Raw genomic sequence first — 27575 nt, 5'->3', positions numbered from 1 at the left:
GACCCGGCAGGGTCCGCACTAGGGGCGGGGGAGGCCCCCCCGCTCCGACAGGAAGCGGCGGCCAAGGACGGCCAGAAGCCGCTCGGCGCGGCGCCGCCGGCCCCGCAGCGGCTAAAGGCGGGGGCGGGCGCGCGCCGGAGGGGACGGGGGAAGCACCGGGGGCCCGGGAGACGTCCGGCGCGGGCGCCCCGGTTCGCGCCCCGGGCAGGAGCCGCAGGCCTGCTCCGGCCGGAGCCGCGCGGGGATCCGCCGGAGGGGGCGGGGCTGACGGCTCCGACGTCACCCGGCTGCGCCCATAACAAGGGCACCGGGACGCCCAAGACAGGGGAAGCGAGCGGGCAGCCACCCTGGCTTCCCGGCACCCCAAGCACCCGGCCTTCCGGGCGACCAAGGGAGACGACCCCGGCAGTTGGAGGCTCGCTCTGGGACGAACCCGGCGGCTACGACGGGGTAAGTGACCCGACTCTGCCCCGGCCCAGTGGGCCGGAGCATCGGGGGTGGAAGGAGTCCGAGGCGGGGCCGTTTTGGCGCCCGTGGGCAGGCGAGTTTCGGGCGGCTGCCCCGCCTGCCGTGAGGGGAGCGCCTTAAAGCACCCATCTCACTTAGGGCCTCGGGCTGGGACCCGGTGGTGAGGGCGGGCCCGGGTCCCCCACTCCCCCCCACACCCCGACCGCGGCGCAAGCCCAAAAAGGCAGCGACGGTCGAACGCAACACCCCTCCCCTCCCCCGCGGAGAGGGGCCACGAAGCAAGGGGACAAAGAGTAGAGGGACGGCTCAAGAGCCCCGGTCGGGCCCCCGGCCGGGGGCCGCCCGGGACGTTACAGGTCCGGGTCCGCTGAACCCCCTCGGCCCTACTTGGGGCGAGGGGTGATCGCACCCGGGGCCGGACTTGCCCGCGAACCCCCGGGGGCGGGACAACTGGGCATTTGGAAGGCGGTGGGTTCGCGGAGCCCCACCCCAGCCCGCCGGCTCAGTCCGGGGGGATTCGGGGGTGCGAGGCTCGCACCCTTAAAACCCGCCACACTGGTGGAGAATGTGGGTATCGAGGTAGTTCCCTCCCCATAGACGAACGTGAACAGGCCAACCGGCCGACAGAGCCCGCGTGGGGCGAAGAAGGAACGGGCGACCCGATGGAGCCTCGACCGTTCCTCGAATGGTTCAGTGAGAACCAGCAGCAGCAACGCCAGGCCCAGCAAGAACAACAGGCCCAACTAGTCCAACAGCTGACCACGCAGTTCCAGGAACATCAGAGGCTGCTGATCCAAGAATTAGCAGCCCAACAGGAGCGGTGGCGGCAGACAGTGGAGAGGCGATGGGGAACTCCGGCTGGAGCCCCGGGGACATCGGGCGAAGGACCCAACTTGCCCCTGCGCCTGACGAAGTTGGGACCTCAGGACGACCCAGAAGCATTCTTAACGACTTTTGAAAGGGTGGCGACGGCCGCTCGGTGGCCGCCGGACCAATGGGCGACGCTGTTGGCCCCCTACTTAAGCGGGCCCGCCCAACTCGCCTACCGCAGCCTGGCCGTAGCGGACGCCTTGAACTATCCGAAGGTCCGCGAGGCGATTCTAGATCAGGTGGGGCACTCTCCCGAGACTTGCAGGCAGAAGTTTCGGCAGGAGGTGTTTAGAGGTGGCGACCGGCCTCGGGCGGTAGCCCAGCGACTAAAAGAATGGGCCAACCGGTGGCTAGAGCCCGAGCACAAGACGGGCAGCCAGGTCTCAGAAATGGTGGTGATGGAGCAATTCATCCACATTTTACCGAGGGACGGACAAAGGTGGGTCCGCCGGAACCAGCCCGCAACGCTCAATGAGGCCGTCACGCTGATGGAAGCCCATCTCCTCGCGGAGAGGGAAGAGGGCGGCGCCGGACGGGCCAACCCGCCCACCCCGAAGGTAGGGGGGTCCCGGCCCCAGGGGAAGCCTCCAGGGGGAGAACCCTCATCAGGGGGGCGCAGGGGACGCGATACCCCCCCCCGGTTGGCCCCGGTCTGGCCCCGGCCCCCACCCGAGAGAACAGATGCGGAGCGGCGACCCGAAGGGGGGCCACGGGAGGTCCGCCCAGGAGGAAGAGGGCCCTGCTTCCAGTGCGGGCAGGAGGGGCATTTTAAGCGGGAATGTCCCCTAATGGACTGCACCCTAAGCCAGGGGACGGCGGCCGAGCCCCGAGGGGACGGGGGAACCAGAGGGGGTCCCTTGGTCCATCGAGTGTGGCTCGAGGGCCGCCCCGTTCAGGCATTGGTGGATTCGGGCTCCACCGTCACACTCGTGAGGGCTGACCTCGTCCCCCCTGGACACCCAGAAGGCGAGCCCGTGTGGATGAGGTGCGTCCACGGGGACGTGAAGGCGTACCCCACGGTCCAACTCCGCCTGACCGGGGGGGGACAGGACCGGGTTTGGCCGATAGGGAAGGCCAAAACCTTGCCGTACCCCGTCCTCATCGGCCGCGACTGGCCCGGGTTCGAGCTGTTCCTAAAAGGACAGGACCCTCCGGCGGAGGAAGGAGGCCGAGAGGGGGCGGCTGGCGACTTGACGCCGGCAGCAGCAGAGAAGGAGAGAGCGATCTGCCTGGAGCTCGAGACAGCGCCGGACTTCCTGACCGAGCAACGGATGGACCCCACCCTCCAACATGCCTGGGACCAAGCGGGCACCCCCGACGAGCAAAGGCAGGGCGAAGAGAGGGCACCGCAGGGACCACAGTTCCAGGTATGGGGTGACCGCCTATACCGGGTCACGAGGGAGGCCGCAGGGGGGGTACGGAAACAACTCGTGGTCCCCACCCGCTTCCGTCGGGAAGTCCTGGAATTGGGGCACGCCGTCCCATGGGCAGGGCATCTCGGCCGGGAGAAAACCTTAGACCGGGTCCTGCAGCGGTTTTTCTGGCCCGGCATTTTCAGGGCTGTGCGGGACTTTTGTGACTCCTGCCCGGAATGCCAGAGGACGGCCCCAGCCAGAGTACCAAAAGCCCCCCTTGTCCCCATGCCAATAGTGGCGGTACCGTTTGAACGGATTGCCATGGACCTGGTAGGGCCACTGGAACCCTCGGGGCGGGGGCACCGTTACATTATGGTAGTTGTCGATTACGCCACCCGGTACCCCGAGGCGATCCCGTTAAGAAACACAAAAGCCCCGACGTTAGCGCGGGAACTGCTCCGGATCTTCTCTAGGGTAGGGCTACCCCAGGCCATCCTTACGGACCAGGGCCCGAATGTAACCTCCAGGGTCATTAAGGAGTTGTGCAAGATGTTAAAAATCCACCGGCTGCGGACCTCAGTCTACCACCCCCAAACCGATGGATTAGTTGAGCGGTTCAACAAAACGCTCAAGGAAATGCTACGCCGATTCGTGCTGGAAGACCCCCGGGGGTGGGATTTGATGTTACCTAGCCTGATGTTTGCAGTGCGGGAGGTCCCGCAAGCCTCCACGGGTTTCTCCCCCTTTGAGCTGCTGTACGGCCGCCGGTGCCGCGGGATTCTGGACCTCCTGAAGGAAGGATGGGAGAACCAAGCTTCTACCGGACGAGGGACAGTGCAGTACATCACGCAGCTCCGGGAGAAGCTGAGCCGGCTGGGGGAGTACGCCCGACGGAACCTGGAAGACGCCCAACATCGCCAAGCCAGGTACTACGACGCTAACGCGCGGCGTCGGGAGTTCCAACCGGGGGACCGGGTTATGCTACTCTTACCTACAAAAGAGTCGAAGCTCCTGGCGCAATGGCAAGGCCCCTTTGAGGTTATCAAGAAAGTAGGGGAGGTCGATTACGAGATCAGACTGTCGGGCCGACGCCAGGGGACCCAACTCTTTCACGTTAATCTATTGAAGAAATGGGTACCCCGGGACACCCTACTGATCGCACCCCCGTCCGAGGAGGAGGACCTAGGACCATGGGGAGGAGCCGAGACGGGGCCCGTAGAGGCTAGCCTGAACCCCGAACTGACTCCTGCCCAGCAGGGGCAACTGCGGAGCCTCCTCCACCAGTACCAGGAGACGCTCACGTCGCGCCCGGGCCGAACCATGATGGGGGTCCATCAGATCGTCACAGAGGTAGGCCGAACCGTGCGGGAACCTCTGCGCCCTCTCCCCCGAAAGGCGTGGGACACCGTAAGGCGGGAAATTCAGTTGATGCGGCAATGGGGGGTTATAGAGGAATCGGTGAGCGAGTGGCGCAGTCCCATCGTATTAGTCCCCAAGGCGGACGGCTCCACACGCTTCTGCATAGACTTCCGGAAGGTCAACGCTATATCCCGGTTCGACGCGTACCCCATGCCAAGGGTGGACGAACTGTTAGAACGGCTGGGACAAGCGGTCTACATATCGACACTGGACTTGTCTAAGGGATATTGGCAAATTCCGTTAGACCCCCAGGCCCAAGAGAAGACCGCCTTTTCGACTCCGTTCGGCTTGTTCCAGTTCCGGACGATGCCGTTCGGACTCCACGGGGCAGCGGCGACCTTCCAAAGAGTGATGGACCGGGTGTTGGCCCCCTACGCCGAGTTCACCGCCGCCTACATCGACGATATAGTCATCTATAGTCGGGCATGGGAAGAGCACCTGGGACATTTACGAACGGTATTGTCAGCCTTACAGAAGGCCGGCCTCACTGCCAACCCAAAAAAATGCCGCTTCGCGCAGCATGAGGTTTCTTACCTGGGGTACACGGTGGGGAGGGGGAGGCTAAAACCTATCGTCAGCAAAGTGCAGGCACTGAGGGAATACCCCATCCCGGCGACCAAGAAACAGGTCCGCCAGTTCTTGGGACTCGCGGGGTATTACAGAAAGTTCGTACCTCAGTTCGCGTCGGTGGCGACCCCCCTAACTGAACTGATACGAAATTCAGAGCCCACCAAAGTACGTTGGAACCCGCAGGCGGAGCGGGCTTTTTATACGCTAAAAGAAAAACTAGCCGCCGCCCCCGTGTTAAGGCAGCCAGACTTTGATGAACCCTTCATTCTCTATACAGATGCCTCCGAGGTGGGACTTGGCGCCGTACTGACGCAGGAGGGACCAGATGGGGACCACCCCATCTTATACCTTAGCCGCAAGTTGCTGCCCCGGGAGCGAGCTTACGCAACCATTGAGAAGGAGGCATTGGCGGTAAAATGGGCGGTGGACTCCTTGCGATACTATTTGTGGGGGAATAAATTCAAATTGGTGACGGACCACGCTCCACTGGTCTGGCTTAACTCCATGAAAGAGACCAATGCGCGGATTATGCGGTGGTACCTGGCCCTGCAGCCCTATTGCTTTGAAATAGTGCACCGACCCGGGGCCACCCACCTTAACGCAGACTTCTTTTCCCGGATAGGAGGACCCCCCCCGGACGGCGACCCTTCCAAAGGGGGGAGGTGTGTGACGGACCCGGCAGGGTCCGCACTAGGGGCGGGGGAGGCCCCCCCGCTCCGACAGGAAGCGGCGGCCAAGGACGGCCAGAAGCCGCTCGGCGCGGCGCCGCCGGCCCCGCAGCGGCTAAAGGCGGGGGCGGGCGCGCGCCGGAGGGGACGGGGGAAGCACCGGGGGCCCGGGAGACGTCCGGCGCGGGCGCCCCGGTTCGCGCCCCGGGCAGGAGCCGCAGGCCTGCTCCGGCCGGAGCCGCGCGGGGATCCGCCGGAGGGGGCGGGGCTGACGGCTCCGACGTCACCCGGCTGCGCCCATAACAAGGGCACCGGGACGCCCAAGACAGGGGAAGCGAGCGGGCAGCCACCCTGGCTTCCCGGCACCCCAAGCACCCGGCCTTCCGGGCGACCAAGGGAGACGACCCCGGCAGTTGGAGGCTCGCTCTGGGACGAACCCGGCGGCTACGACGGGGTAAGTGACCCGACTCTGCCCCGGCCCAGTGGGCCGGAGCATCGGGGGTGGAAGGAGTCCGAGGCGGGGCCGTTTTGGCGCCCGTGGGCAGGCGAGTTTCGGGCGGCTGCCCCGCCTGCCGTGAGGGGAGCGCCTTAAAGCACCCATCTCACTTAGGGCCTCGGGCTGGGACCCGGTGGTGAGGGCGGGCCCGGGTCCCCCACTCCCCCCCACACCCCGACCGCGGCGCAAGCCCAAAAAGGCAGCGACGGTCGAACGCAACACCCCTCCCCTCCCCCGCGGAGAGGGGCCACGAAGCAAGGGGACAAAGAGTAGAGGGACGGCTCAAGAGCCCCGGTCGGGCCCCCGGCCGGGGGCCGCCCGGGACGTTACAGGTCCGGGTCCGCTGAACCCCCTCGGCCCTACTTGGGGCGAGGGGTGATCGCACCCGGGGCCGGACTTGCCCGCGAACCCCCGGGGGCGGGACAACTGGGCATTTGGAAGGCGGTGGGTTCGCGGAGCCCCACCCCAGCCCGCCGGCTCAGTCCGGGGGGATTCGGGGGTGCGAGGCTCGCACCCTTAAAACCCGCCACAGTTATATTGGTGTACATTCAGATTGCAAAGTCAAAATTACATTAAGTTACTCTGGAAAAAGTAAGATTTTCAATAGCATTTTAATTTGTTAATATATTTATATGGACGGCATTGGACTACTCCTTATCGACCCGATGTTGCAATAATTTCACCTGCAACATTGTGGATTATTGGGTATGTTACTATGTAAATCAACTATAACATGACCATGATGTGTGCAGTCCTGACAAGTTCAGATGATTGTAAGAACTATGGGGAAATCCTGTCTCCATGGTAGCTAATTGCTAAACTCCCGTTGATTTCAGTGAGACCAAAAACACGATTCTTTTGGGGCCTGATTTTTTGAACACAGGGGTTTACAATATTGTGACTGAAATTCAGAGAAGATGAGCAACTGTGTTACAGCATTTTAGTCTGCTGGCATGCGTCTACACAGCACTCTAAACTCGAAATAAGATACACAATTTGCACTAGGAAAATTGCATATCTTGTTTAGATTCTATTTCAAAATAGCTTATTTTGAAATTTGCCAAATTTTGAAACAATGCACTATTTTGAGACATCCCTTAACTCTTGTGCAATGAGGGTTACAGGGATGCCGAAATAGTGGTCTCGTTATTTTGAAAAATATTTTGAAATAACGGGCGGCTTGTTAAGACGCGGGGCAGCTATTTTGGGAGACCTCCGGAATCCTGAAATAACCGTGCTGTGTAGATGGACTTCTCAGAGAGTTGGGGAGTTAATTCCATCTCATGGTCACTTTTACATTCATTTTACCTAGGAGCACCTGGGATGAATTTTCCCCTTCACACTGCTATATGATGGTTGATAAAATGAGGATCTACATACAAACGCGCCTTGTGTCTATGGTCTCAGCTCTCTTGTCCCAGTCTGAGTAGAGTGTCTTACCCCACATCCTATAAGTCCTCAGTTTGGAGACTATATGGTGAGGAGGGGGCTATCACTGTGGGAGCAGGACCAGCAGTAATGGCTAAGCAGGGGCTGGAAAGAATTTCTAGATTTCAGTGAGCTAGATCCAAAAAGCACCTGAGATCTAGAAGTGTGCCTCCCCAAAATGATCCAGGATCCTGGGCTCCCCCATCTTTTGCTGATGTAGACACTGTAAAATCATTAAGGAAGTTAACATAGTTTTCTTCTTGATGTGGCTGAGACAGAGCATTCCCTTCTTGCCCCTCACTGTGCTGTCTATAAAATCATGACTGGTGTGGAAAAAGTGAATAAGGAAAAGTTATTTACTTATTCCCACAAGAAAAGAACTAGGGGTCACCAAATGAAATTAATAGGCAGCAGATTTAAAACAAACAAAAGGAAGTTTTTCTTCACCCAGCACACAGTCAACTTGTGGAACTCCTTGCCAGAGGATGCGGTAAAGGCTAGAACTTTAACAGGGTTGAAAAAAGAGCTAGATAGATTCATGGAGGTTAGGTCCATTCATGTCTATTAGCCAGAATGGGTAGGAATGGTATCCCTAGCCTCTGTTTCTCTGGAGGTGGGTGACAAGGGAGGGATCATGTGAGGATTACCTGTTGTGATCCCTCCCTCTGGGGGCATCTGGTATTGACCACAGTTGGCAGATAGAATACTGGGCTAGATGGACCTTTGGTCTGACCCAGTATGGCTGTTCTTATGCTGTCAAGATTCCTTACACACCTTCATTTATTTTGCTAGGAGAGATGCCATCTGGTAGCCAACAATATTTTTTAAATCATATGCCAAGATATTTAACTTCAGTTTGCATTTCTGCTTCAGTTTTACTAGAACCTAAGGACGCATAACCCATTTTAAGACACTTTATTTTCACCAATTTGTACACTATGCCTATCGCAACAGCAGGAAATTGAAATGAATGTGGGAGCACCATGGAAAAAAAAACACATTTTCAATAAATAAAGTGTCAGTATACAAGGAGAAAACATATCAAGTGTGCAAATTGAGTCGATGTATCATCTGCATAAAACCTGCAGATTTCTGAACTGTTAGGCTTAAATGGGTATCATAAGAGCCAGAGGAAAAATAATGAAAAAATCTCTACATTCTGTGACTATTCATTTGCTTGTCATTACACCCTTTGTGTCACTTACCACTAATATTCTTGCAAATTAATTTACTAGCAGATATATTTAGATTAAAAGCAATATTTGGCCTCTGTTGCAGAATGGTCACTGAGCAGAACTGTAAACATTTGTAATCACCGTAATTTATATTGGAAACCTGATTCTAACTAGTGTGCTCATCAAATCAGTATGCAGAACTGTTGGACCCGTGCTTTCAAGCAAAATAGCTTGATATTCAGTTCTTGAATACTTACTATAAAACTTAACATGCTACAAACCAAGACTTATCCACAGATTTTATTCAGGGAATAATTTTGAATCACAAATGACTTGATGGGTTTGGGGGTAATTTTCAAGCAGAAAAAGGTGTGAAATTGTTCCCTTATAGAATTCATTATGAATAAGTTACTGAACTCCAAGAAACAGTATGCTTGGAGTAAGAAGTGCACACACATGGTAACTGAAGCATGTATGCAAAGATGAAACTCTGCCGGCTAGCTATTGATTCTCATAATTAAGGCAATTTGCTGTTTCTAGCATAAAGCTAACAGCGTATCTTTGACTCATCCAAGATTCATGACTATTTTAACCAACCAACCTTACTGGAAACTTTCTCTGCTTTAAATGCATCATAGCCAGGATCCCTATTTCATTTAACCCTTTACATTCTGAAATATTAGCTTTGTTTTCTGACTTGAGTCCCACAATGCCACAAATACTTGCTATTTATGCTGGCTGCATTTTTATTTGTGCTCAAACAGTTGATTGCAAGTAACGAATGCCAAAAGCATTTTGTATGATTTCAAGTTTCTGCCAATGAAGGCTAACCTTGTTTATTTCTCTGGAAATAGCTGCAGGGTATAATTGAATGTTTGCTCTAGACAGTTGAGTCAGAATGCTGGAAAAACAGTCTCAGGAAATGAAAATATACTGAAAACCAAGGTCTTTCTTTGAGAAATACACCATCATTTACACTGCATTTGATGAGATGCTAAGTCCTATACCTTTTTGCCTGTTGTTAGAGTCTTATTGAAAGGATTAGTCTCTGCTCAGCCATAGGAAACATCTCACCTTGAACAGCCACTAAAGATAGGGGATATCATCTAGCCCTCCTGGCAAGACATTCACTCACTGCAGAAAAGAGATTCTATCAGCCAGGGCCATGTGAGAGCTTTAGCTGATCTTTTAATAACTACACGTACACTGCAGCACTAACTTACCCAGGAAATATTTTTGACACATTTCCTTTCCTCCTATGTGAAATTAAAGCTGATAACTAACGAGTAAAAAGTGTATGGAACCCAGTCTAACTCTCAGTGCCACCTGTGAAACTACCTTTCTGTCAGTCAGGTTGCAGGTTATAACTTTGCAGATTTTGGCACATTGTAATTTATGGCCAAAGCTCAGTATTCAAAGAAATATCCATGAGCACACAAAGCTTACTGTATGGAAGGAAAGTGTGACTTCTTGGAAAATTAGGAAAGACAATAATGATCAAAATTAATACCTTCCTCCCTATGGGGCTTTTCATCTATAGATCTCAAAGCATTTTTAAAAAAGTGATCAGAATTATTTCCATTTTACAGATGGAAAAACTGAGGCCCAGAAGGGATGTTACCTGCTTAAGGTTATTCCCAGAACACCTGGAAATCGAACTCAGGTGGCATATAATGTATTAAAATGTTCCTGGACTGGAAAAAGGATTACTCCCTGAGAAAGAAACAATACAAAACTTGTCTATAAGGACAGCAGAAGTCGATTTCTGTTGTCTAGCTTTTCACCGGGAGTAACACTTTCCCCGTCCTTGCACAGTCAAAGTCATGCTGGTGTAGACACAGAGTTTCTGGAAAGTTGATGCTATTGGCCTCCAGCTGTCCACTATGAACACTCTAGCACCAACTTCTACCTCTACTGCTCTCCCGCTGAACTAAAAAAGCTCATGGAACAGTAGAAGGGACTGTCCCGTGTGGCCAGCCTTGCCAGCGAGCAGCACACTGCGGCAAATGAGGACACTCCGATGGTAGTGAGAACTTCTGTTCACACTGTCTCTACTTCCTAGAAGTGTGGAAAAGCACCAGCTTGGAGTGCCCAGGAAATCTTGGGTCTCATTGAGGTTTGTGAGATGAGTCTTGTCTGCACAGCTTCATGAAGCTCTCATATATGAACTCTTTGATCCTTCTGACAAAGTGTAACAGAGGTGGCTAGCCCACCCTCTGTTCCTCTCAGTTATTTGCTGTGACACCCTCGATTTTGTTCCAATGGGGGAAAAGGGGGGTCCGGGACCACCCTCTCTCCCGGACCCCAGCCCAAGGCCCTGAGGACAGGTACGTTGGGACCTGTCCTGCCGGTGGGGCGCTTGCCCGAAACTCACCAGCACGCCGACATCCTAGCCCTGCCCTGGGCTGCTTCCTATTCCCATCTTCCGATCAGACCCCCCCGTCTCCGGCTGCCTCATGACTCCCCTCCCGGTCTCGGTCCCAGCCGCGTGGGTCCGTCAACTCCCCTCTCTAGCCTCTTGTCTCTCCCTCCTCCACTCCCGCGTCCTCCACCACCTCTCCCCCCTTCTCCTGGCCCAGCTGGGTTTTAAACATGCGCGCCGGCATTCCGACGCGGTGACGTCGGTCGCCGCACACATTAGCTCCGCCCCTTCCTCCATCCCCCATTTCTCTGTCGCTAGCGGGTTTTTCACAGCGCTTCTCAGCTGGGCAGCGGCGGCAGAGCACGCGTCGCACGTTGTCCTTACCCCTCGGGCTGTCCCGAGGAGTGTTAGGGCGACCGCGGGTTCAGTGTGGGGTGGGTCTGCATCCACGGGGTGGAGGCGGCCCGCCCCGTCACACAAAGATTTTGGGGAGGCCAGTCTTATTCCATCCTCTGCAGCAGGACACCTTCCCACACTGCAGGTCTGGCACCATGGCTCCATGAAGCAGGGCAGCATAAGGCCCAGGTTTATGGTCGCATACAGTCATCATTTGCTCCCAATCACTCACGGTGAAGACTGATATCTCTCATGGCAACCTGAAGGGAGGAGAGAAGAGGAACCTATCAGCATTCTCCCCAAGAGGCTGTGAGTGCCGGACACACATACACCTCTCCTGTGGTCAGGAAAAGAAGCAGTGTCCCTGGATGGCCGCACGCAACAGACCTGGCATGTGCCAGACACAGCAGGAAGCTGTCTTGCCCCTTCCCTTCCCTCCTGCCTGCAGTCTCCTGGTCTGACTGTGAAAGTAGCACTGGCTCTGGGAGGCCCCATGTGCTGGACCCAGTGTGTGCTCGGCACAGTGGGAAGCTGCCCTCTGCCATCAGCCCCCTCCCACCTGCAGGGTTCTGGCCTGGCAGGCCTCTTACCATGCCTTCCTGCCTCTGGACCAACTGAGTCTCGATGCTCCCCTGAGACACCTGGGCACCTGCTGTAAAGTGGGATTGGTCCTGCCTAGAGCAGGGGGCTGGACTTGATGACCTTCTGAGGTCTCTTCCAGTTCTATGGTTCTATGATTCTATGAAAGTGCCTGCTTTAAAGCAAACATTTGGCCGTGCACTGAACACTTCTGTGCGGAGATCTGGGCATGGGACTGCAGAACAGCAGGAGAGCAGAGCCATCTGGGAGCAGTTCTTGAGGCAGCACAAGACAATGTTTGCCTCTCTGACGGCTGTCATGGAGCGTGTTGTGACCTGCCTCAAATAGGCCACTGCCCAGAACTCTGCCTGCCCCAATGACAACCCTGCTTCCTCCTCCTCCCTACCCATGGCTTTCACTCCCAGGGTCCCCAAGGGCAACCATGGCCCCAGCACACCGAGGAGGGGACCTCAAGGGAAGCCAGAGCCTCCAGGCCCTCAGGAGGCAGGAAACAGTCCCACTCCCAATCCTGAGCCCCCTCTACCCTTCTGGTTCCCAGTTCATTCCTTTCTCTGTTGTTTTTCCACAAATAAAAACTCCTGTTATTTGCACAATAATCTTTTTATTGCCTCAACTGCAGAGATGGAGTGGGGTGAGGATGGAGGATTAAAAGCAAATACAGGGAATACAGGGGCCCCTTTTGGAGAAGGGTCTCAAAAGAGGACTTGCAAAAACTATCCTTCAAAGTGTCTCTAATTCACACTGCCCATTGCTGTGCTCTCCTTATAGCACCGGTGTCTGGCTGCTCAAACTCTCAGGTCAAGTGCTTTGCCTCAACCCCCCATCTTGCTGGAAAGGTTCCCTTTTTTTCTCTCACTGTGAAAGGAATGTTGCATTCACTGAGGTTCAAGTGGGTCAGGAGGCTCCTGAACCTCCCCTCTAAATGTCCAAAGGTACATTCCACTACCATTCTGCACCTGTGGTCAACCTCTCAACCTGGCATTGAATTCCTCCTTGCTGGGGTCCAGGCTGCCCTTGTAGGGCTTCATGAGCCATGGGAGTAAGGGGTAGGCTGGTTTGCCCAGGATCACAATGGGTATGTTCACTTCTCCAACTCTGTTGTTCCTGTTGGGAAAAAATTTTCTGGCGTGAATCTTTTGGAAGAGGCAGGAGTTCCAAAAGATGAGGGCATCATGCATCGTTCCCGACCAACCCAACTGACCAACCAACGCTGATGTCAATGACATGACCCTTGTTATCTGTAACAAAGTGGGCCTCACCACCAAAGGCACCTCCTGCTGGTCACTCAGGGTATGTCTACACTACAAAGTTAGTTCGAACTAACGGACGTTAGTTAGAACTAACTTTCATAGGCGCTACACTAGCGCTCTGCTAGTTCGAATTTAATTCGAATTAACGGAGCGCTTAGTTCGAACTAGGTAAACCTCATTCCACGAGGATTAAGCCTAGTTCGAACTAGCTAGTTTGAATTAAGGGGTGTGTAGCCCCTTAATTCGAACTAGTGGGAGGCTAGCCCTCCCCAGCTTTCCCTGGTGGCCACTCTGGCCAACACCAGGGAAAATCTACTGCCCCCCTCCCAGCCATGGACCCCTTAAAGGGGCACGGGCTGGCTACGGTGCCCGTGCCAGGTGCAAGCCTGCCAGCCCCCAGCCAGCAGACCCTGCACGTGGCACAGATCGAGTCAGCCACCCGATGCCCCCAGCCCTCCCCCTCTTCCCGGGACCAGGCTGATGGCTCCCGGGAGCTTGCCTGGGACCGCAAGAGGCAGGCACCCGCCTGGGCTAGTGTGGACATCGTGGACCTTGTCCACGATCTCCGCACTAGACACAGGAAAGTGGCCGGCTTGGGCAGGAGAGCTGCCAGCCTGGCCACCCAGGAACAGGTGTGCAAAAAAATCAAGGGGGTCCACTGAGACCCCCGACCCTGAGCCCTGAACTTACAATGGACATCCTGGGTCAGACCAAAGGTCCATCTAGCCCAGTAGCCTGTCTGCCAACAGTGGCCAACCCTAGGGACCCTGGAGGGGATGGACCGAAGACAGTGACCAAGGCATTTGTTTCGTGCCATCCCTCTCCAGCCTTCCACAAACCTTGGGCAGGGACACCACTCCTACCCCCTGGCTAATAGCACTCCATGGACCCAACTTCCATGACCTCTCACTTCCTTTTAAACTCTGTTCCAGTTCTAGCCTTCACAGTCTCCTGCAGCAAGGAGTTCCACAGGTTGACTCTTTGCTTTCTGAAGAAGAACTTTCTGTTGCTAGTTTGAAGCCTGCTACCCATTCCTTTCCTTTGGTGTCCTCTAGTCCTTCTTTATGGCAACTAATGAAGAACTTTTCTGTATGCACCGTCTCCACCCAACTCCTGCTTTTAGAGACCTCTATCCTGTCCCCCCTCCGTCTCCTCTTTTCTAAGCTGAAAAGTCCCAGTCTCTTTAGCCTCTCTTCATATGGGACCTGTTCCCAACCCCTGATCATTTTAGTTGCCCTCCCCTCTCCCAGCCTCTCTCTTCCCCTCTTCCACCTCCTTTTCCCAGTCTCCCCCAGTTTTGTTCAATAAAGATAGATTCCATTTTGGAAGACACGTTATCTTTATTTTGTACATCAGGAAGGGGGGCTAGGGAAGGGTAAGTGGAAGGAGGTGAGGGAGGAATGGGGCACGATCCCCCGATGGGGAGGACTGGGCTGGCTCTGCGGGCTTCTGGGGGTGGAAGCTCTCCTGCAGCCCCCCGATTGGCCCCTCTCCCCAGATGGCAGCCTGCGGCAAGTGCAGCCGGTCTGATGGCCGAGTGCTGTGATGTGCCCAGTGTGGGTACTCCGGGCACTCCAAGCCAGGACTGCTTTGCAAGCGGGGCACCCCTGAGAACTGTCTGTCCGGGATGGGGTTCGGGACCCTTTAAGCACAGCCCTCGGCTAGCTTGAGACAGCAGCTCCATGCTCTAAGTCCTCATCTGATGCCCTGCCGGCACAGCTTCCGGCCATCCTTGACCCCGGTTCAGGGTCCACTTAATGTGGACGCGCTAGTTCGAATTAGCAAAACGCTAATTCGAACCAGTTTTTAGTTCTAGATGCGTTAGTTCGAATTAGCTTAGTTCGAATTAACTAATTCGAACTAAGCTAGTTTGAATTAGCGCTGTAGTGTAGACATACCCTCAGAGAATTAGCATTTTGGTGCCAGAGCATCCCCTTCTGGTTGGTGTCTCACCCGCTGTTACTTGTTATTCTCCACCACTCTATATCAGGGCCCACATCTCTCCCAGACTGTCGCACCCTCCTACTGGGGTACTGTCCTATCATAGTGACCCCGCACACTGGAGTACTCCCCCTCTGGAGACCCTCAATCCCCCTATGCCCATCTTGCCTCAGTGACCCACCTCCAGTGTTTATCTGGCCCCTGCCACAGGAGCAAACTCCAGTTTGACATGGCCACTCATCACTGGCAAGAGGGTGTGGACCTACTGCTGCTTTTGCCTACTCTGGCTGCCTCCCTGCTTCCTTAGTAGCCTCAGGCCTTGCTTCAGGCCCCACAGCCTGGGAGCTTGCCTGGACAGAACTTCCCCAGCCCTGCTCTAAATCAGGAAGCTTCTAGCTTCCCTGGCAGCTAGGTCCCACCTACTCCCCAGCCAGAGCAAGAGTGTCTTTTCCTTCCTCTCTCCTGGAGCCCTTATTTATACAGCCCACGGCTGGGCCCTAATTGGCACCTAACTGCCGCAGCTGCTTGCTCCATGGCTTCAGCCCTCCAGCCCTAACTCAGGGCTAGGTTTTAACCTTAAAGAGCCTGTGTGGGGCAGACGCCCCATCACTTAATCCATGAGTGCCTGCAGTTGATTTACTCTTAGGCACGGTGTTTCAGGACCAGGATGGAGATGTGCATGCTGTCTATGCTGATGGTGGTAAAGCTCATGGGAGGTGTTGTCCACATTCCTCAGAGTCACAAGCCTCACTAGCAGGATGTTGTTGATGGTCTTGGCTACTTGTATGAGATCCGCTCACGACTGTAGATTTCCCTATCCCAAACTGATTCCGGACTGACTGGTAGCTGTCTGGAATGGCAAGCTTCCAGAGGGAAATTGCCACACACTCCTCTATGGTCAGAATGGATCTCATGAGGGAATCCTGGTGCCCCACAGCAGGGTCAAGCCATTCGCAGAATTCCAGGAACATGGCCTTGCACATGCTGAAGTTCTGCAACTACCACTGGTCGTCCCATGTCTGCATGACAATGTGGTACCGACAGTCTAAATTCACCTGCCGATGCCAGAACCATCATTGCACTTTGTCCAGCAGACTGACTGGTGGCTGCGCTAGCATGGATGCCAGGGCTTGCGAGAGCAGGTACTCTGTCCCATGCCAAGCTTTGCCCTCATCCTGTTTCTGGTGGAGCACCATGCGTAGGTTCTCAAAGTACAGTGCCATGAGGTGCACCTATACACTCATGAACAAGATAATGCTTTCCAGAACAGAGGGCTCCATGGTTGCAGTGCTCTGGCATCCATGCAGGTAACCAGGGCATGAAAAGGCACAAAAACACTCTGTCCCTTTTAAACTCGCATGATGGGGGAGGAACTAGCGGACTGCCTTATGGGATGCCGGAGGTACAAAGGCCTCTAACCAGCCGCTGCCGCACTTTGGATCCAGCAGACATCAGAAGTGTAGCCCAGACTGCTGAGCTACCCAAGGTGCCTCACTCTGAGTTGATGGAAGGCTCTGTAATGTGGACGCACTACTTTGGACAACATTCGATTCTTGCCCATAGTGAGGACATGGCCCTTCGACTTCTCAAAATCAGGTGCCCAGAAATTGACCTTATTTTGCAGTGTAGGCCTGTCCAGCATGTGCACTGCAGCCTCACTGAGGCATGGGATGCTCCAGAAGGATGCAGGAACTGGGGGAACACAGGCATTTCTCTGCCTAACTGACCCATGAGACCTGATCTAATAAGTGTATTCAGAGCTTGTCTACTGCACTGGACCTCCACAGCTGGGGGAACACAAAGCTGCCTGGAGATAGGGAGGAGTTCTCTCATACGTTTTAGTCCACGCCTTGCGATATACATCTGGGCTATGTCTACACTGACCCCGTTTTGCACAAATAATATGCAAATGAGGCAAAGCATGGAATATCGCCGTGCCACATTTGCATAATTAATTAGGCTCCATTTTTGTGCAAGAGGCTTTTTTTTCCGCATTTTTTTCAGGAAGAATGTCTCTTGCGCAAGAGGGGGGTTTTGTGCAAAAGCATCTTGCACAAAAATAGAGCCTCGTTAATTATGCAAATGAGGTGCAGCAATATTCCACACTTTGCCTCATTCGCATATTTTGTGCACAAAACAGGAGCAGTGTAGACATACCCCTGGGGTGTGAGAAACTCTTGAATTTATGTCTCCCCTTTGTGGGAGAAAGGATTATAATAGGGCTCCGCCACCTCTCAGATGGGTGCCCTAGCCACTGGGCTCTGGGCTATTCTGAGGCAGGGCTCCCTCAGTCTCTTCTGTTGAAGCTGTTCCACTATAACTTTTAAATACTCATTGGTGGAAGGGGACTTAAGCCTGGGTCTCCCACAGCCCAGGCGAGTGCTCTGACTAGCAGGGCCATTCTCCTTTTCTGTTTTTTTCTGGCTCTCTCAACTAACTGGTGGCAGATACTTATTCAGATCCCTCCTTTCTGCTCTTGTGGGGGGTGGGGAGGCTTGAACTGGGGTGTCTCTCACAGCCCAGGTGAATAGCCAAACCAACCACTACCCTGAAGGCTGTGAGGAGAACTGTCTCTTCCTCCTTCAGTTTCTTACAAAAGCAAAGTCTTACCAAGGTTTTAGGTGCCCATCCCTCAGAGTGAGCTGGGTTCAGAACACACATGCTCCCATCCCAGGCCTGGCATCTCCCATTGGCTACTTTACAGGGGGAGCTGTCTAGTAGGTTGATTTATTTGAACCACATTCTGAGGCATCTATTCACTTTGTAATTGTAAAGGGAACCTACATACCTCACCTCAGTTTTGTGACTCCCAGTGATTTTACAAAGGACCAAATTCCTTTGTAATTCTAGCTCTTTGTGCATGTAAAAGATCTGCAAGTACAATTTTTGTGTAGCGCCCCTGACATCATATGTTCTCTACGCAAATTTACACCATAGGAGAAAGAAACAGCCTAAACCAAAGTAAGCAAGAGTTATAATATAAGAAGTAGACAGGCCATGTCAAAAGTAGATGTTTGCCTGCAAGTCAGTGTCTCTCAGCACTAGAACTGCTAGCACTGATACAAGCACATGAAGTATGCAAATACCTTCCATCAGGACAGTACAGGGACACCCAGCTGAGTACATGATAAAATAGTTGGAAACAACAAGAGTGAAAGCACAACAAGGGGTAGTGAAGGCTTTGGACGAAAGTACAAGGGGAGCTCCCAAACATATTGTTAGTGTATAAAATGATACAAACAGTATGTAACATAGGTTTTCCGTTTCTGTCTATAAATGTTGGGGTACCTTGATTTAATTCTTTGGCTGGCCTCGGGGGTGATTGTAAAATCCATACTATTGATTGAGCCACGTCCATTCTCCCAGGTACAAATACATAGGGGCTCGGAGGCCATCTGGCTACCAACAACTATTAATGTACTTTGTTTGACAATAAACCTGACTCAGGCGCAGGAGCGGCCCAAGGCGGGCTGCCAGCTGCTGTCTCCCCAGGAGGAATGTGCGATCAGCATCCCTGTGCCCCAGGTGGAATGCGCGATTGGTGCCCCTGCCTCCACAGCTCTCAATGGTGTGATGTCATCATTGGGTGCCCTGTTTAATGCAGCGCCCTAGGTGGCGGCTGAGTCGGCCTATACGCACGGGCCGCCCCTGCTCAGGTGCCTTCATATCTTATCTGAATCTGTGGTCTTTAGGAGCTCTCATAAAGTCTATTGTGCTAGCTACCTGTGCAGAGTTGGCATGATATACTGAGGGAACCTACGAAAATGCACGCAGCTGAATGTTTATCATCACCTGTCAGGACACCACACCAGGGAATTCTGAATTTACTATATTGCTGACCTGAACTACTACATACACCAGCTAAGGACTTGGCCCAATGATAATAATTTGTAGGTCTGACATTTCTACAACTTAAGGAACTGGTATTTATTAAAAGGAATTACCTGCTATGGTTCACAACAATGAAAACAGCTAGGTGGAGTATTTTCTTGTGTGTTAACAGATATATCAATATGGCAATGACATAGAAGCTTCATTTTGGAAAATATCCTTTCTTTGGCTGAACTTTAAGTGATGGAAAACTAAAATTCTGTATGAGGCACCCTTATATAATGTTGCATCTAGGTCATAGCAGTACAAGTTGTGACATTACACACTTTCATAGATTAGAAGGCAATGTACAGGCCACAGTGTTTCTTTTTACAAGAAGCAGAAAGGGAGTATTGGATCTGTAGTTGTAACAGACTGTCCTTGGAAACACTTTGCTTCCTAGTGGTATCCAGACACTAGAGAAAAGATAAGAGTGAAAAAGTCAGGGTAGAAAATTGAGTTGTAAAGTAATGCTGACTACTTTCTCTAGGGTTAGACTAGGAGGGAGTTGTGGTAAAAAGGGACATTTGCCACAGAAATAAGTTTAAAAAAAAATCTTTCCACTCCCCATGAAAACTTTGGATATGTCCTATTGATCCCTGGATACATCTCATGTTATAGAATGAAGTCTTAGACCCAAGCCTAACTGACTGGACCACAGTTAGTAACTCAACCACCTGACAGCTAATACTGAACTAATTACGTATGAAGAGTCTGCCAAGGAACAATATGCTCCTGGAGGATTTATGTCTTTTTAACAGCTCAGTACCATGTAGGAATTAATAACCAAGGAAGAGGATAAGAATGAAATAAAATATGCTATGTGTTATATGCCAAACTGAAAGGAAATGTACCTCTGTCCATAAGAAGTAGAAAGTGGTCATAGCTAGGTACCAGAGCATTAAGCTCCTGATGGTGGTGGTGATGATTTCTACAAGAGAACAGCACTATTAAATACTTTGCTAATCTGATTCCTTAGTGAAGACAGAGCAGGATTTTAAAAACACGTAACATTCCTTTGACCAATGAATGTATTTAAGTACATTCTGGACTTAATCATATGAGAATTGACTACAGGTTGAATCTATATAGTCTGGCACTCTCTGGTCCAGCAACATCTGTGGTCCGGCAAGATTTTTTTTAGCTGGATGTTCACTTATCATGGGTGTGGTCAAGTTTCCTCCATTCCCATAATGTTTGTTTACAGCCACCAGTCCTGGCTCTTAGTGTTTTGTGTTGTTATTTAGCTCTAATTTACCCGTACATGTCTTCTAAGAGCCCACTTAACAGCGGAAGTGTTGATAATGCTGCTAATCAATACTGATCTCCTGTATTCTGGCAAATTCTCTGGTTCGGCACCAGTCAGTGTGCCCGACTAGAGAGGTTCAACCTCTAACACATGCTAAAAGCTGAGCATGTACTTAAATGCTTTACTGAATCAAGGCCAGAGGATTCAATACCATTAAACATTATGTCCCCAAAGCCCCTGTTACTCAAATGGAAGAAAGCAACAGTACTGGACCTATGGCATATAGTCGAGTGGTTCTGATTGCCGTCTTAGGGATCCTATTGCACGTTATCCCTACTATCACATTTTTATTTTTTTAAATCACTTTACAGACTGTTCTCATATCAACCTAATATTCAATGAAGGTGCCAACAGCTCTTTGTCTGTGTAGATTCTTTCGTTAGTAGCCTTCCTATTTAACTGCTATCCTATGATCCTTATCTGCTTCTTTTTAACTATCCAGTCTTTAGGTGCTTATAGCTTACCAGTTTGCCTACTTGTTTTTCCCTTTGACATTTTCATACCCTCTGCGCCTTGTTTTCCGCCCCCTTCCTTTTTTCCCTTCCCCTCTCTCCTTTCTCCCCTATTTATTTTGAGTCTGCACATCCTAACCTCAAAACTCTAGTCATCTGAAGAAGTGGGCTGTGCCCACGAAAGCTCGTGATATCATCTACATGTTTTGTTAGTCTATAAAGTGCTACCAGACCATTTGTTGTTTTTAAAATGTATCCTGTACTCATACAAACCATCTAGCCAGGGACAAGGCAGCAAACCCTATGCCAAGAGCCACAAAATTCTGATGCTAGTAATCATTGTTAAAAGAAATGAAATAGACCAAAGATAAAGGATGAGGGAACTACAGCTGATAGCATGTGTCCACTAGCCTCATAAAAAAAGAAATATTAAAATGATTTCCCAGTTAAATATGACTAATGGAGTTTCTACCTTAACAGCTCATTTCTTTGATCCAATCATGACCATCATCATTCCATTTTGTTAGAATATACAGAACTGTATGATGAACACAAAGCAGTAAAATAAACTGCTAGTAGTTAACAAGCTGGTAATAAATTACGATTAAATAAATAAATAATAATAATTATAAGCAAAATACATTAGTGCATTATTCAAATAAAGGGGAGGCTTTAACAATACTGTTGTGATACTATGCGATTCAATACTTTGTAGTTTATCTGATTAAACAAATGAACAGCAGCAAAAGCAGTTCAAAATTCTAGGGAGAATTAGTTTCAAAAAGCCAGCTTGCTGGCCAGCAGGTGAGTGTTTTCAGGTTCATTACTGTCTTCAGAATCAATCCATTTTTTCCTTCTGTACATTTTCTGAATTCTCTGATTCATATAGTAGAACTGGGAATTGATTTCTCTACCCTTGGGACAACATGAGGTGAAACTATATTTCACCTGAAGCCATTTTAAGGAAGTGAAGTATCGCTATCCTGCTGCAAGAGAGAGCAAGTCCATTTATCACAATAAAATGGCATTGAACCTGACCTAGGGAATTTCACTATAAAACTGGATCTTGCCTATGGCTCTAGAGTTTAGAAGTGTTTTCAAGTCAGGTGGATGAGAAGCTGATCCTGCGTACTATTGAGTGCTCTCATCTCCTAATACGAGTTGCAATTGCTGAAGCACCACAGAAACACAATCCCTTTTTATGTTGGTTCCTAAATATAGATTTAGGTTGTGATTTTTTTGAAGGCAGCTGAGGAAGTTAGGTTTATGGGAATGAGGTGCCCAGCTTTTGTAGGTTCCTTTGAAAATTCCAGCCTTAGACGTTTACCTGTAGGAGTTGAGTTAAAAAATGCGTGTAGCACTTAGCAGGAGCCAGCCTAAGTTAGCTGAATTTAGCTGCATATCCATCTAAGTTTTCAAAAAGAGTTTTCAAGTGATAAGCTTGTGATTCATGGTGCTTAATATGCTTCACTGGGCCAACAGTGATGCTACATAAATCACATTTAGGAGAGCGCTTGCCTGTTAAAAGAACGAGTACAAAATACTGGATTTTTATTTTTCGTTAAGAAAAATTATGTTTCCTGCCAGGCTGCAGTTCCTAAAGATTTATGACCATATCAATTTTCTGTTACCATTTAATGTAATGAATCTGCTGCAGTGTGCTTTTTCACTTTATACTTACAAATACAAATTGTGTTTAGAAACCAAATAAACAGGTGGTTTCTTTCAACTATATGGAATCAAGTTAGTCTAATTTTCTTAACACATTCATCATTTTTCTTAAGCCAATGAGTGGAAATGATCCTTTCTCTGGTAGAACAACAATATCTTCAAAGATGGTGCTCAAATGTCAAACAAAAAAATCTGAAAAATAATTTATATATTCCTTAGGATCCATACAATCTATTAACACCTAGAACTAAAATTTTTCCTTTCATATGCATCATTGGCTTTTTCTAAAATCAGATAAACTTGAGGAGGAAAGTCACCTATAATAAAATATGGATATAACTGAATTTTTCTCCACTTTCGAAATAATTCAGGGTGGGTTTTGTGAGAATTCAAAAAGTGTTGATAACTGAACATGAAAAGCAGTAGACCGCCCAAGATATCCTGTTCTAATGAGAGATCCATCACAATTTTGGTCTTTGGAAGTGTTTCCCACAGATCCAAGAGTTTCAGCTGAGTAACCTACTTTGATTGTGCTTTGCTAAATTAAGCTGAGATGCCAGACTTGAGATTCACCAACGATTTCAAGTAATAGTGCTGATGTTGCTTCACTCATCATCATAGGGAGCGTATTAGGGAATGCAGAGTTTCTTTAGATAGGGATAGGTAAATGAGGCTTAGTCTTCACTGCAGGGTTTTTGCACAAGAAGCCTTTTGCGGAAGAATTCTTGCACAAAAACTTCTAGTGCAAAAGCACGTCCAGACCACAAAGTGATGTGCTTTTGCACAAGAAAGCTTCCACACTGGATGGACACTCTTGCACAAGAAAACTCTGATGGCCATTCACAGAATGGCCACCAGAGCACCAGTGCTTTTTTCAATAGGGGTTTCTTGCGCAAAACTCCCTCCAGAGTGTCCACACCTGCCTTTTTGCACAATAGCTGTAGTGCAAAAAGGAGTTATTCCTTGTGGGGAGAGGAATAACTCTACCAGCAAAATCCCTCTGTTCTGTCGATTTTCTTGTGCAAAAATGTGTTTGAGGTATGGATGCTGTGCCGGTTTTTGCCCAAAAAACTTGTAGTGTAGACAAAGCCTGATTCTCCTTTAAAATAAGCTGTGATAGCTCGGACTACAGATTTTTATTTTTATTCTTCTATATATTTAGTGAAGTGTCTCGAAGTCTTGGCATAATCAGGTTGGTTTAAAAGGCTGTCTTGGGGACCATTTTATTATTTAATTTACTGTTTTATTTACAATTTCCTTGTTACCTGGACAGCTCCTAGGAATATGACAATAAAGGATCGGTCTTTTTTCCTAAACCGTATAATTTTCAAAAGCACCTTCTTTCAAAGTCAATGAGATTTAGGCTCCTAAATACTTAAAGCCATTTAGAAATGGGGCCATAGCTCCTAACCCACTTAGTCACCTTTGAACATTTTTTTGCCTGAACTAATTAATGGCACCAATCCTAGGATGTGTCTGGTCACTGGAATTTAACTAATTAAATAACTGACTGAATTCACTGGGTCTTAAAGTTTGCCAGACTCATGCTTTGACATGGGTGAATGTCTCTAAGCCGATAATGTTGTGCAGCTAGTTTTAGAAAGTGCTGAAGCAGTTGAAAAGTCTCAGAGGGGAAGCCATGTTAGTCTGTATTTGCAAAAACAATGAGGAAACTTGAGAACTTGTAGGGTATGTCTACACTAACCCCGTAGTTCGAACTAGGGTAGCTAATGTAGGCATTCAAACTTGCAAATGAAGCCCGGGATTTAAATATCCCGGGCTTCATTTGCATGTTCCTTTGCAGGCGCCATTTTCAAATCCCCTTAGTTCGAACTGACTGCCCGTGGCTATACTGGGCAGACAGAAGTTAATCCGAACTAAATCCTTAGTTCGGATTAACTGTTACTCCTTGTGGAATGAGGTGTAACAGTTAATCCTAACTAAGGATTTAGTTCGGATTAACTTTAAACTGCCACGTGTAGCCGCGGGCAGTTCATTCGAACTGAGGGGGATTTAAAAATGGCAGCCAGACGGGAACATGCAAATAAAGCCCGGGATATTTAAATCCTGGGCTTCATTTGCAACTCTGGTTGCCTGATTTGCCTATGTAGCTCGAATTAACAAGCTAGTGTAGACATACCCATAGAGACTTAGGCCTGGTCTACACTAGGACTTTACATCTGCTTTAGCCTCATATGGTCAATTTTCTAAGTGATGTGTCCACATTATAAACCTGTCTCATCAACCTTAAGGGCTGCTGATTTTGATTTCATTACCACTGCTATTCACCAGGAGCAACACTATGCCTGAACTTGCTCAGTCAAATTTACACTAGTGTAGATGCAGTGTTGCCGGGAAGTCAGTACTATTGGCCTCCTGCAGCTTCCCACTCTGGCCAGCACTTGTGTCTCTACTGCTGTCCCTGGTGAGCTCAAAAAGACCCAGGAAGAGGAGAAGGGCTTTCCGATGTGGTCAGCGTTGCAAGCCCATTCTTGAGCAAGCAGCACATTGCAGCACACGTGGAGAGGACTTTGAGTAATCCGACCAACACAACGACTTTGAGGACTTCTTCTCCCTTGGACTCCAGTTCCCAGGGGTGCAGAAGAGCACCAGTGTGGTGTGTCCAGGAGATCTTGAACCTCATCAAGGTATGGGGAGATGAATCGATTGTCACTGAGCTCCAAACCAGCAAGAGGAATGTCAAGATTTATGGCAAGATTGCAAGTTACCTCGTGGCTAAAGACTATTCCATGGACACCCAGGAGTGCAGAGTGAAATTCAAGTTGTTGTGCCAGTCCTACCATAAGACCATAAGAACATAAGAACGGCCATACTGGGTCAGACCAAAGGTCCATCTAGCCCAGTATCCTGTCTGCCGACAGTGGCCAGCACCAGGTACCCCAGAGAGGGTTGACCGAAGACAGTGATCAAGCGATTTGTCTCCTGCCATCCCTCTCCAGCCTCTGACAAACAGAGGCCAAGGACACCATTTTATCCCCTGGCTAATAGCCTTTTATGGACCTAACCTCCATGAATTTATCCATACGGTGAAGGAGGAGAGCAGATGGTCTGGTGCAGTACTTCACATGTGCCACTTCCATGACCAGCTGGATGCCATTTGGGGGGCAGGCAGCCAGCTTCCCCAGCGGTGTCATGGAGTCCAACCAAGACATGCCTGGTGTCACTCTGGAAGACAACATGGTGGCAGAAGGTGAGGAGAAGGGGGAGGAGGAGAAAGAGACTAGCTAGCTGGTGATCAACAATACCCAGGAGCTGTTCATGACAATCAGTCCCTTTCCCCCAGGATGTCTCCCAGTCTGGCACCAACTCTGGGAAAGGAACTCCTGGTGAGTTCACAACATTTTTCTAACAACAAGCAGATAAAGGCAATGCAGTGTGAGGAGCGGTGTGCTCCATTCCTATGCTTTGCTTTTAGGAAATCAGTGCATACTGCATCGGTCCTTTTCACCAATAACCCCAAGAATAGCATATTGCAAGTGATTTAGCTTGGAACTTGACCAAAGTGTGGACCAAGGCAATGCCCATGTTCAAGAGAATGGGTTAGTTCTTAACCAAAGGTTGGTGAAGAAAACCATTGAGATATCACCATAGCTGGGAAGCTAGGAATAGTATTAAAGATACAACCTGGTGTAATACATCACTAGTACAGGTCAGGTCCTGTGGTTTACAAGTACACTTCTAAACTGAGGTACCAAGTTCAGACTAACACTGTCAGACCTTTGTATCTAGATCAGAAGACACTGCATATTCAATGCAGTCAGCGCATGTTAAGACACAGAAGCTTAAGTTACGACTGAGTGAGTACCCATGGCCAAACCAAGGAGATTGTTAATAGGCTTTGGAAGGAGAAGCCAGTAGCACTCCTCAGTCAGATGAACTGGGTCAACTTGAGTTTATGATTTTATGTTTCTTTCCGAACATTATGTAGCCTGTGAAATTCTGAATAAAACTGAAGGAAGTAATTGAGTTCTGTAGAACATGGTCATTTATTAAGAATGAACACAAAAGACATTGTAGTAGTTGTCTGTGATACCCCTGGTTATGTTTCTCTTTCAAGCTAACCAGAAACATCTGTCTTTTAATGCCTTGTCAGTTTGAATTAATCCTGAGCCCTAAGTTAAATGATAGTTGTAGCTACATATTCTCGTTGGCAATTTGACAACAAAACGAAGGATCAATATTTTATTTTACATGACGTGCATTACTATTATAGTGCAATAACACTAGACCACATGAATGCCCCAAATGAGTTTCCTCCAGCATGAAACATGTATGCTATTCTATGGCCAGTGTTGATCTACCATAGAAACACTGTAGCTGCAAATTGCTGAAGATTTATTATCTGTACAATTTACTTTAGGGGGGGTTGTGTATAGTATTGTTAAAAATCCTTTTACAGTTCAGATGGAGTGGTTGTGTCTGAGGGTATGAAGGTGTTACACAGGTTTGCTCAAGATTTTCAAGGTAATCAGTACCATTTTCTATTCCAACCATATGCTACAACACAATACTAATAGTACTTTGCATTCCTTTAGTGACTTTTATTGGTGGTTCTCAAAGTGTTTTATAAATATCGAGACAAAGCAAACAAACCTAATCTGAAAATTAAACCTCATCTGTAAATAAATTATATAAATTCTCTCTCTCTCTCTATTATTTTAACAGGAGACTTCTATCAGTACTGAAAAAAAAAGAACAGATTGGAAGAATCAGAGCTCAAAGGTCAAAGTGCACTTATGATATAAAATCTAGACTGGCTACAGATCAGTTGGGTTTTCTCTAAATATTGCAGATATAGAGCCATTTTAATCTCTTTATGAATGAGGACACATCTCTGCTCAGATTATTACAATTTACTCCAAAGTCAAGCCAGCAAAGGTGGGGATAACTATAGACAGCAAATATCGGCCTGTATAAACCCGCAAATATCGGCCTGTATATATATCCTTCCCACTCAAATCTTTTGGTATTATTCCCTAATTTCATCTCATACTATCATTTATTCATGTTCTTGCCTCCTTTCTTATTTCTACTCCCATCCTCTTCTAATGTTCATTTACAGTCTGGCCCCTGAAACAGGAACCCTATGGTCAGTGGGAAGAAAAGACAAGACACGGTAGTCTATGTCCATTGTGGTTTGAGAATATTTACAGAGCATGTACTATGATTATCACCTTGAAACTCTCTTATAGGTGTAACTACTTCAGATCTACCCTTCCAGTTCCAGATCCACAACACCAAAATTGAAAAGTGA

At 49.6% G+C, this 27575-nt stretch overlaps 1 protein-coding gene across 1 annotated transcript; it reads left to right on the top strand.

The window, feature by feature from the left end:
- LOC142829316 (uncharacterized) lies at positions 1-27575 on the top strand. The gene is made up of 4 exons (XM_075928785.1): positions 1-450; positions 1066-5344; positions 25408-25511; positions 27514-27575. Exons 2-4 carry the CDS (start codon positions 1131-1133, stop codon positions 27573-27575), a joined length of 4380 nt encoding a protein of 1459 aa, XP_075784900.1. The 5' UTR covers positions 1-450; positions 1066-1130.

The sequence above is a fragment of the Pelodiscus sinensis genome, chromosome 4 (genome assembly GCF_049634645.1).
Source record: "Pelodiscus sinensis isolate JC-2024 chromosome 4, ASM4963464v1, whole genome shotgun sequence".
Taxonomy (NCBI): domain Eukaryota; kingdom Metazoa; phylum Chordata; order Testudines; family Trionychidae; genus Pelodiscus; species Pelodiscus sinensis.
Note: the sequence above shows the minus strand (reverse complement) of the source record. Positions and strands in the feature narration are given on the sequence as shown.